The sequence below is a fragment of the Diadema antillarum genome, unplaced genomic scaffold (genome assembly GCF_040938485.1).
Source record: "Diadema antillarum isolate AM-2024a unplaced genomic scaffold, OU_Dant_1.0 seq00001547_RagTag, whole genome shotgun sequence".
Classification (NCBI taxonomy): Eukaryota; Metazoa; Echinodermata; class Echinoidea; order Diadematoida; family Diadematidae; genus Diadema; species Diadema antillarum.
Window position 1 is genome coordinate 329424 of NW_027272276.1, and position 12292 is coordinate 341715.

The window sequence follows — 12292 nt, forward strand, 5'->3', positions numbered from 1 at the left end:
CTAGCACTAAAAGTTCTTACCAGAGATACTCAACGACGAGTAGACAAGTTTTTCCTTCTTTTGGCATCAGATATGGCACAGATTGGCATAATATACAGAACTTTACAGAGTTACACATTTCATTTCTTCTGCTGCCATTAACATTTTGATTTCGATTTGCCAGCAAATCTGCAAATTTACAGAATGAAACAAAAACAGGAATTTTCAGGCACTATTCATGATTATTCGAATAACATTGCCCTACTCTGGTATACGATACCCCTACTTACAACAGCACACAGGAATATATTTTACAACGTTTAGAAGACTGCGATGATATGTACATCAAGCATACCTGTTATCATCAAACAGTCATGTCGTCATTTTTTCACAATAAACTCATGAAACGTTAGATTGACTTGTAGTTGTTGTAACTGTTTTCATACTTGTCTGATGTCTCTCAAACTTTCACTTGGGTTTTGGCAGTTTTCATTTCATTCAACTCTCTTTTAGAGTGAAATCGTCGTTGGTCATCAGCTGAGTGAGGCAAGTCCGGTGGACTAGGCTCGTCCATCACATCCCGTGAGCTCCTTCCTCCAGAGGACAACTCAAAGCCAAAGTGAGAAGGAAACAAACTTGGCCATTTGTGCAGCAATGTATAAATAGTTGAAAGATTACTCGGATATCGTTGCATCGATAGACCGAACATTCAATGCTCAGTTGATTCGAACATTTTTCCTGAGGTGATTGTCAAGTGCAAATCTGTCCTACAGACCAGCATAGTGTCTGAGTAACGTCTATGCAGAAGAACACTGTAAATCGGGGCTTGGGTGGGTCAGGTCTGGCTCAGTCTCGCCGGAAGTTTGACCGAGGTTAATTGAAATGAAAGCGTTCGAATTCGCTGCTGCTGACACTTCTGAAAGAACACTAGAGCTGTCACTTGTCTGATCCGAGATATCTTGGGACATAGGGTTAGTGAAAGCAAGTCGTGGGCCACCTTCTTGGCTAACAGCAGCATCAACGGAAGGTGTATTGTCGGCAGCATCCTGGGTCGCAAAGACCTCGTTGTAAGACGGTGGCAGTTCAATGTTGGTAGCCGCAACTTCCTCTGGTTTGGGCCCACCTGTACTAGCGCCCTCCTCCGACAGATTTGCATAAGGTATCACCTCCACGATCCTTTCGTCTTTCCTGCAGATACGAGCAAGGGCCGAATTAATCCTCCAGGTGTTGATGGCACCACAAGCGACCAGGCCGACAAAGAACACCGTGGTTGCTGATACAGACATCTTCAGGGGACTGCCTTCAAGAAGAGCCATAGCCAGGTAGCCGAGTGGAATGATAGCACGGGAAAGGATTGTTGCACATGTTCCAATGTAGACGATGACTCGATATCTTCTGGTGCCCTTCAGACGTATGACTTTGTGAAATTTACCAATATTCGCAAACAACATGTCCGTTTCACTCACTAGCATGATCATGCCGATGGGGGCGTCCTCACGTGTTACTATAACGGCGATGGTGGTGAGGATGACCATAAACTGCATGAGGAGGATGGTGTACTTGACGATGCAGCTCTTCCCGAGGAAGGCTACACGACAGAAGGCAACGAGATGAAAGCCAAGAGAAGCAGCCAGAAGAAGCTGAACCTGCGGGATGAGCTCTTCTTCAAAGGAGAGGACACTGTCATGATAGACCAAGGTGATGACAATAGCTGATATTCCCTGGATGGTGTAGAAGACAGATTCAAGGTAGCTGTGTTTGGGAGAACAACAGAACAAGGAGATACGATGGTTAGTCATCGCACAAAGTATAGATGAAGAAATCTTATCATTCAAATCTATGTGACCTAAACAACTGGTCAGAATGAATATAAGAATGAATGAATGAGTGAATGAATGAATGAATGAATGAATGAATGGTATTAATGGATAAATGATATACGTGTCATAGGACAAAGTTAGGCTGATCTCTGAGAAAGTGTATTTTGTTGTATTTCGTTGTAGAAAGAAAAACAGGTAAATACTCAAAATGAACAAAAAAATTACTTTCACAGTTTAAAAGGAAACAAATTTGACAAAAGTTAACATTATAAAAGGGCTTTATGATTCACCAAACAAAAGAAAATTGCTCAAAGTAAGCTATAGACAGGGAGGGAAAGTTAAAAAAGAAAAATGGAATCGACGTCTGTCCGGCTATTTCGGCAACTGCTAAAACAATCGTCTGAGCATGAAACTAGAGAACGGCTCGCTGGGAGACTATCAAGGGGCCATGGCAACTGCTAAAAAGAGATAAGGAAGGCGAGCGTTATTCGTGGTAAGTTGCAAGGAGAAGGTGATAATTTGTTGGAGAGTAAGGCAGGATGTACCACAGCAAACACTGAGCTGAAATCCTGTCGTTAGAAAGGTGTCTATGTGTGATTATGACAGCCGCAAATTGTTAAGTCTCTAAAATATGAGAATGAAATCTCTAATAGTCAGCCTGTAGGATTAAATATACAAATTTCTGCTAATTGTGGCACGCTCCCGAAAGCAGGCGACTGGCATTCGACAACCAAGGAAGCATGTAAATTAAATTAGATCTCTTTTCAGAGTGAACCTTGCTAGGTACACGCGTATACGGCGCATCTCGAAATACTGTCGACTCACTCAAAGTTTAACAGATGTTCAGTGATATATTTAACATCACTTAAACATAATAAAAAAAATCAACCTCTATAAGTTAGTTCGTTACTGATAAGGGGACTAGAACTTACAGATTCTAGGATCATCTAATTGGCTTGTTAAAGTATGTCTGGATGGAGTAGGGATGACTGAGGCTATGTCTCATTACAATGTGTGGAGGGAAAATCCCTCCTCAGCAATAATCACAAGACTCGTCACGGGGGGCTAACTAACTCTGAACCTTTATGCAGCAGCCGAAGGTATAATGATCTTGTGAGTACAGAAGGATGAGATATGTCGAAAGGAAGGTGACTGACGCCAAAAAACACCGGCAATCAAATAGATAAGATGTTTAAATTTGATTCTTAGAGAATGGAACGAAAATACGATTGATAGAGAACCACGCCTCACAGCTGGAGAAGGGATGAACATTGTGAAGGCTTCAGGTACACTCTTGGGGGAAAGAGTTTCGTGACAAGTGACGTAAAATTATCGGTGCTATTAATATCTGGGACATATTTATCTAATGATAACATTCGACTTGATATGACTCATATAACCATGTGATCACACTGTTGAAATTATTACAGATTCCGTATCACGTTCGAATTGCAGTTGGATTATCTGACCTCAGACTTATGCACAGAAGCTAAAAGCCAGTAAATAGGTAGCTGAGGTAGTTGATGGTAAGAAATAATAATCCGCAAATAAGTTTCGGGCAACTGGCGAGCTTCAGTTTCGTATGTATTAACTTTAATGCTTCCCGGACAGTTTTTTTCACACACTACATTCGGACAATGCAAAAAAAAAGAAAAGAAAAAAAAAGTTTCACAGATCGTTTTCTGAATGGCAAAAATGTCCAACAATTCGTAACATGCCGAAAGGATGAAACTTCCATTTCTGCTAAAAAAAAAATGCGTAATACATGTAAAAATATCACCGTCCTGCTATTAACATGTGATGGTATGTTGTTCCTTGTCAAACTTTTGCGGCGGTGTCTGAGCGAGGTAAACATTATGTTGTACTAAATCGCGGAAGAGTAAGCCGTATAAAACGCCCTCTTAACCGCCGTCTCAACATCCCAACATCTCTTCCCACTCCTCCCAAACAAAGGATCTCTCCACCCCTCCCTGACAACTCTCTCCACCCTTCCCCTAAACCCCTCTCCACCCTTCCCCAACAGCTCCCATTCCAACAACATCCATCTCCGCCCCTCCCTAATACCCCTCTCAACGTTTCCCCAACACCGCTCTCCAATTCTAACAATGCCCCCCAACACCCCTTCTCAACCCTTCTCCAACATTTCTCAACATCTTATTCATCTATCATTATTACTCCACGACATCCTTTTCACCCTTCAACCAAAACCCGCCCCACCCATCCCCACCAGCCCTCTATACCCCTTCCCCATTATCCCTCTCCACTCCCTGTCTCGCTCCTATAGCAATGTAGTGACTATAAACTTGTCGCATGTGGTTTTATTGTATACCTTTTCAATGTAAAAGCATTTATTGTCATGGGTTGATAAAAGTGGAGTAAGTGCAGAATTATTACCTGTTTCTTATTAATTACATTACGCTTTGATCGAAAAGTTGGGGTTAAAGTAGAGACAGAAAGTATATTTGCAAGTCTTTACAACTTTGACTAAATTCATAAATGAATAATATTAATGAGGACGTGAAGTGATCCTGTGTCATGATACATGTTATTACTGAAACCATTTCACTACAGTTATCTTAGCTTGCAATAGATACAGTGTGTCTTTAAATCGTCTCCTCCCAATCACACCAAACTCTCTAATCTTCAACGCTTCTGTTTTCAAAAATCTCCCTAACTACACACACCCTCGTGTTTGTGGGTGACGTAGATGAATCACCCATGTCTATCAGGTCTCAATACATGGCGGAACGTCTTTGCGATTTTGGTATCACTTTTGTTCTTTCTGATCGTCAGATCTCTCGAGGTTAAAAAATGGATGACACCTAAACCAGACAAGATAGAATTGAGATAACATTGTCTACATAGCACAAGGTGCATCATTAGGATATTATCGCTTGCTTGCTTTCATCCTTTGTGTGAGAGAGAACAAAGGCCCAGAACAAAGAAGAACGAAGGAACAGAAACGATAACACGCAGAGACAAACACACAAAAGGGAATGGGGAAGTGGAGCGAAAGATGGGGATATATAAAACAGTTTGAAGTACTTGTTTGTGTGAAGGATAAACGTAGTTGGTATAGGAACACTCGAAGAGAGATACGAAAAGTAAAAGTTAGATACGAAAGGTAAAAGAGAGATACAAAAGGTACAAGAACGATATGAAGCAGACGATTTTCTGTGGCTGGTATCAGTCGCCCTATCAATTTTTACTGCCCAATTTTCTTGGTACGACACTGTGGCAGCCAAGAAAATACAACAGGTGGTATATCGCACAGAACCAATTATGGCCTGATATCTTACCCCTTATGATCTTCATAAAAGTCATATAAACCTCACGTGAACCCTATTCCAATTTCATTTCTCTTGCAACTGTCGGGAAAAACAATATTCAAAGGTTGTATTTAAGCTGTAGCCATGTGATTTGTTATCCATTCCCCCCGTGCCCCCATGAACTACCATCGGCATTTTCGACGAATTTGCTTGTCTTTATCTAAAGGTTCCAAAGGCGTTGAGAAATCAATATGAAGTCATGCGATTGTCGCGTTTTGCTTTTGAAGAAAACGAGAATACATACTGATGAAACGTCAGAGAGAAGTTCCTTCAAATAACATGAATAATTATTACCAGTATAAGGTTTATCATCTAAGGAATATCTTCATTGTAGGGTGTAGGCATATACTTCAATCTAATGTGCGTCGCCAGTCTGTATATACAGGATGCCCTATGGGTCACCACATTTACTTTATTCAAATAATGCTAATAATAATAATTTTTAGATCACAGAACAACAAAAACCATCCAAAGGGCGGATTCAGGAATTCCGTAAAGGAAGGGGGGGGGGGGGGTGCTTTACAAAATTAAAGGGAGGGGGCGCGCGCCCGGGTGCCCCCCCCCCCCCCTCCCCCCCCCCCCCCCCCCCCCAAACCTGGATCCGCCACTGCATCCGACGTTGCGTTGTGAGAAAACTACAACTACTTTTTTTAAGATTGAAAACGTTTGATTGATGATTTTACCCAAATCATATTTTTTAATAGTTTATTATATAATGTTCTATTTAGAGTTAGACAATGCTACTTCTTAGTGAGTTACATTAATTAACTGTCATTTTTGACAAGAGTTCAGAACGGATAATGTTTTCAGTACAGCATGCTTTTCCAGTCAGGTCTATTCCCTTAAGTGATACGGTATTTTCATTAAGGTGAACTCTAACTCTGTACAGAGAAGAGGAAATGTATAGGTAATAAGGATTAACGTTTGCATGAAGCCAACAAATAGCGTTCATTGGTCGCTGCTTCTCTCATGTGACGGAAGAATTCAACCAGTACATCGGAAATGACCGGGCGTTGAAAACGAGATAAAGACTTGTGCTTGTTTGCTTACGAGTTTTGTCTTCTTTGTCAGCAGCACACACAGCGGACAAAGCCCAAATCGATCGTTACTTCGTCAGGTATAAACTCCCCCCCCCCCCCCGAAAAATGGTATTACGAGGATACAGAAGAGTATTTTTACAAACATTTTACGCTTCTTTAGGGGAAAGAGGTAATAAAAAAAGGACTGTGAGCTAGTGGGAGATAGAAAACATGTTTACGGTTTTGTTTTCTTTTTCTCAAAGAAAATCAAATGTCATTCGACATAAGAATAACAAGTATAGTTGTGAAAAATAAACCCACCTGATACAAGGTGTTACGATAAAAAGGCGATGAACAATGACTCAAACGTAGTAGCTACAAGGACCGTTTTGCAGTGGATGTCGGATAGATTGTGATCTTTTCTTCTCCAACCTCTTCTCTAGAACCTTTTTGCAGCAGCTCCTATAAATATTATGACGTCATCTTCTCAAAATTCTGTATAGCGGATGTGTAGCAGACGTGTTAGACGTTGGCATATTCTTTGCTCAGCACCCATGGGATAAATTTGTTGTTTCACTGAGCTTCAATACAAACTCTCGTGTTATAGTTATTGAACGCATATAATAATCATCACAAGCATTGGCAGAATCTCAATAGCGTGGTGAAAAGTGATTTATGCCAGATATACTTAAGAAATAGTCAAATAGGGATGAGAAAAACAATTGAGTTTCTTTAAGATGAATTTATACTTTTTCAGTATCTTTGTTATGCACGTAAATATGTGTCATTTTTGTGCGACATCGATGGCGCACCACTAAAGTGTCTTGATCATATCTGGTTATCGCGAGAAGACGTAGGGATACCAGTGAGGTCAGACAAGGCGTAGAATGAATTCGTCCATACTACAACCTTGACTTTGGTCTTATCAACAATGTTGGCATAGACTCACCTTATAGTTTTATGGCAGAGGAAGAATTACCGTGTGACTGACGGATGAGACCACCTTATTGTTTTACACGTTACTTGTTTGGCTTTGCGGTTGTTCACTGAGTTGACAACACGTGAGTCAGTTGTTGAAGAAGTCCCATTAGCCTCAAAACACTTGTTATGGCCTTGTTTGGTAGATACCATTAGTAATTGATAATGTGGATAGTGCCAAGTTGGGAAGAACTGTCTTCTTATGTTATTTTGTTTTCCCTCATTAATCTAATGTTTGTGTGTATAGTCACATGATGTGCCATGACGGCAATGAGAAATAATCAATGTTCAACATAGTGGATATCTCACAAATATTTCTTGAGAGAATGCAACGACCATGTCAAAACATCCTGTTGTTTCTCAGTACAGTATTTGTTATATGGCATGACTCCTCCTACGGTTGTCATAGAAATATCATAAATGCAGAGAATCGGTTATCAACATTTCTCAATACTTGCTTAACGCTACCATAGCAGCATATTTCATTGATTCAATCGAATAGTATAACTGTTTTTCTTTGATGTTATATACAACGCTGAAAAGAGCCGTACAGTTGCCATGGAAATGATTACGTCGAACTCGAGGACGGCAGGTGTTGAAGTCACAATGCTTCGATCATCTGATCGCTATGGAGGCCAAAGTCCAAGGCAGATTCAGGTGGGTAGAGTGGTAAGTGTGTCACGCTTTAAGATAGGCGGCGGAAGTCGTGGACGGGGCCGTTAAGTAATTCATTGTTGATTATCATTACTTCCGCGACTTTTGACTCAGTTCAACCATGCGAAGTATTTCGTTGACATGTAAGATGATTCATTCTTGCGGGTTACAAATAGACATAAATTCCATTCGGAAATGCTTATTGAGTTTAATGGACCTGCCTAGAATTGGTCCAAGAATGCAGAATGTAAATGGTAACATACGTAGTATTCTTTGTGGCTGTAATGCAGTTCACAAGGAAACTACATTTCGACGCATTTTTGTTTAGTTCATTGTAACGACTTGATAAAAGCCTCACTACTAAACATTGGCAAAATTTGTCGGTAAACTTTGGCTTTACCTTAGCCACAATTTCGCTGTCTTTTTGCAACCTTGAAATAACCTCAGTTGGTGACTACAATAGAATCTAAAATACTAATCTACTCTCGTTACCTGTTAGCGCATAGAAATGAAATTTGAAATGCATTATTCTGATCTTCTGAGTGTCATTAACTGTTGAGCAATGACGAAAATTATGATAATGTCGTCTTAAAACCGAAACCCTGAGAGGAACAGGATAGCGAGCGATATTTTGTAGAGGGTCAATGCCATGACTATCATGTTCATTTCTTACATGCAGCTGCTATAAGTGCTTGAAGAAAGGGCTATTAGGGATAGTTAATACGACATACAGACAATAAAAAGAGAGCGAAAGAGAGAGTGGAAATAACTCGCTATGTCGTGAAATAAATGTAAATGGATTCACGTCATATCACTATAAGTTCAACATTTTCACTTGTAGTTGTACGTACAGTCTCCATGGTCATGAAGTCAGAAATGCTTCTAGATTCTTATGATAGTCCCATACACTAAGATTTAAAATGGTATGATCATGGCGTAAAATTGCATGAGCGCGGGTGAGCGGAATTTTATTGGAGCGTGACACTGAGTGTGAGGAAAGTGAAAGAAAGCCACTTTGATTAATGAATTCATCTCTCACAGAGGAGGAGGAAGAGAAGAAAATTAACTTCCTGACAAATTGGAAAATATCACGTCATGTACGCAAACCACAAAGTTATGAGTATGGCCTGGATTAGGATTCATAATTGCCACAGCTGGCAAGAGACCTGGTCTGATTGCATTTACATCATCACTCCTTCCTGTTCACCGCTTTACTCTGGCTCGTTTGGCAAACGTGACGCAAGATGAATTCATTCATCACACAGTCAAGTTTTTATGATATCAAATGTGTTTATATGAACTTTATTAAAAGTTGCAGTTACCACCAAGTCACGAGATGGCCATAAGGAACTAATCAATCATTACCTTCTGGTAACATATATGCCATTGCAAATATGCTCGACAATTACGCAGGACTAGAGTTATTCAGTATGAATCCGAGAAGGAGAATATAAATAGTTCAATCCACTTGCACGAGATTTCGAGAAGCGTCTGATAATGAAGACTATACCTTTACGTGGGCTAGGTGGCAGACACTTGTAAAAAGACGCGTGGGCTACTGATATTTTTGGCCTTGTGTACCAACGTAGGCTGCTACTGAATGGTGATCTTCCCTGGAAACCAGTAAACAGAGTTGGTTTAGAAATTTGTCTCATAAACTTTGCAAATTCTTATCAATATTAATGCTCATATATCAGCCTACGTACTGGATCACTTGACTTTGGCTCAAAGAGGTGTGAAGGATGAATAGATTGCCACTAAAGAAATGATTTTAAAAATGTTGCATGTTCAAGCGATATTATCGTATCTGCAGCGTAGCTTCTAGGTGGATCAATTGATTAAAATTAAGATACGAATTGATTCGTATTTTTCATCAAAATTAATCACACTTGTTCGCTGAGATTAGGAATACGGGAAGACGACATGATAAACATTATCTTCATGAGCCTAACCTAAACAGATGCCGTCTAGATTATGTACTTTGATAAGAGTGCTCACGTGCAAACGAATAAAATTCATATTTCTTTGCACCCACGTTACGAAGTGAGATCACCATCCACATGGTTTGGATAACTGTTTCTCAACTGAGAGAATAAACCTTGGCCACGTATTACCCAGCATCACTGGATTAACGTCACACTAAACAGGTGGTACGTGGGGCAGAGGATGGAACGTGTCACGTGACTAATCAATAGATCGAATCCAATCCCTCTACATCGGGAAACACGAGATAAGATATCTATAAATAGGGACCGCAGCAGACAATCTCCAGTTCAATAGTTCTTCATAAAAATGAACTTATGCCAATGATGTATTGGGAAATCTACTCAAAGATATTGTCTTGATAAGAAAAAGGAGTATCTCCTCAATTTACATTCTCACAGAAAGCACATTTTCTCTTCTTTTCGTTCTTAAAACTGTCACAACTACTCAAAATGGAATCGAACATTATTTATTAGAGGTGTTAACGCTCCTTTTGAATTGAACCTGAGAAGGAAAAATTGTTTAAAGTTAATACATGTAGGCCTACTCTCAAACCTGATTACAAAGAAACATGAACTGAATTTAGAAAAAAAAAATCTCACTGACTCATTCCTCCGTGATAAGAAGTAAAATCTGTTTAAAATTATATCGTTTCACACAAGTTTCCTTTTATGTTTTCATATAATCTGTTAGAGCCGCTCATAGAAAGAAGTATAGCACTCATAATCCATCGCCGCCACGAGCTTAACCAAGACGCTTCTTGGATTTAAAGAAAAATACATGACACAAAATTGAGACGAAGGACAATCGCTTATTGTACTATGACAGATGTTCTCACAGTTATTATAACACTTGGCGATGGTGAATCATGAATGAAAATCACAGTTCGGATAAATCGTTTGGTAACCCAGCGCTTTAACGCTGCATGACACAACAGTTCGCCCGCCCTTGATTATTCGGCGACGAAGATTACTCGCACGACGTTTTGCGGGGAAAAAAAAGAGGGATAATTTTGGACGAGCGATCGGAAATATTTATAGCTCGTGATTATGGTGAATCACAGTGTGTAGAAGCGAGATATTACAGTGGCACACGGGAGAGGCTGGCTGGGATAGGATAACATCTCTTGACGGGGAAAGTTCAGATTACTTTTCTACACCGAAGGTTTATAATCAATCTATACGCCTTCGTCACTAGGGAGACGTTCTTTTAAAGACACCAGAATTGTAATGACACATAACGATCATTCATGACTTCAGGTCTTTGGATGCTTATCTTTACGTATTGCACTCTTTGGGGATGAAAACTATTGGAGACACGGAAAAACTGAGTGAGAAACTTAGCAACAGCGGAGACAAAGGAAGAGATAGAAGAGAGGGAGAGGGGCAAGAAAGAAGAGGGGGCAGGGGGAGATAGAATATGATGCAAGTATCTAAAAGGGAGAGTTAGGCAGTGTCTGACAAAACCAAATCTTTGACAACGATTTAACATATGTGACAAGAAGCGCGTAACCAGTAACAGTACACATTCCTTCTAATCATCCAGTCGTGGTATTAACTCTGACTGTGTATTACTAGGATATTGTATGTTACTATACTGCATCACATCTTGTGCGCTTATTCACGGATGGAAATACGAGGCAACATTTTCTTCAAACACCAACCATACTGATCCTAAACTTGGAAGAAGCAATGCATGTTTCAAAGTGAACAAGAGGCAAAATCATTAGTATCACGTAATATTTTAGGTAATAAAGAGAAAAAAAAAACTTTATGAGGAAAATGAGACGGCACTCCAATACTTACAAATTGCGCATGAACTCTGTGCAGTGCTTGTGGGCCAGATGTAGTCTAGACGTGGGACTGTGACAAGTTTTGACGAATAGATCCGCAAGAGTGAAGATGAAGAAGTAGCAGAAGACAGCCATGTTTGCCACCACACTGGCAAGAAGGCACATGTATAGAATCTCCTGGTTCCCTGACGATTCCATTCTGACTTCAATCACTTGATATCTACTACACTGAAATTACTTGATCCTAATTGCCTAACGTGACTATGAGATGTACTAGCTACCTTCTCGTTGAATGAACAGACAAGCTATTTCTGCTCCCCGGTCTACCTTCGGCCGAGGAAGTGATACTAATAAGGCTGCATCCGTGACCAGCTGGTGCTTTTATACCGTTAAAATTCTTTGTTTACTTTTTTGCAAATATTGATCACGCTCTGTCCGTGGACACTGCACAGCTGTGCTTCCAAGTCTAGCGAGCTGTAAACCCACGTGCGTGTCTCGGCCAATGTGGACCCAACACTGCCTTCACACATTTGAACATATTCGATATCATCCGTGAAGTAATTGTGCGTGTAGCGTCTTTGTCAAAACACGGCTTCGACGCCCCGCCCACCCTCAGACAGCTTACGGCTAAACAAAGAAAACTGACGCATGCGCTGTTTGAAGCACACTCTGGCACACAACTTGGTGCGAAATCTGTGCCCCTATTGGCTGGGTGCAGTCGAGAACTCGCTAAACTCT

General features: G+C 40.4%; 1 protein-coding gene across 1 annotated transcript; it reads right to left on the reverse strand.

Annotated features, from left to right (window-relative positions):
- Positions 1 to 634: 634 nt before the first annotated feature.
- Positions 635 to 11920, reverse strand: LOC139710594 (uncharacterized). The gene is made up of 2 exons (XM_071622517.1): positions 11568 to 11920; positions 635 to 1731 (listed from the first exon to the last, which is right to left on the reverse strand). Exons 1-2 carry the CDS (start codon positions 11750 to 11752, stop codon positions 777 to 779), a joined length of 1140 nt encoding a protein of 379 aa, XP_071478618.1. The 5' UTR covers positions 11753 to 11920; the 3' UTR covers positions 635 to 776.
- Positions 11921 to 12292: the final 372 nt, after the last annotated feature.

What these genes read in the sequence shown, in the direction of transcription:
- LOC139710594 (XM_071622517.1), bottom strand. Translation starts at nt 11,752, where the DNA reads ATGGAATCGTCAGGGAACCAGGAGATTCTATACATGTGCCTTCTTGCC. An exon ending in ACAGAGTTCATGCGCAATTT is followed by an intron (nt 1,732 to 11,567) that starts GTAAGTATTGGA and finishes TCCCAAACACAG; the next exon opens with CTACCTTGAATCTGTCTTCT.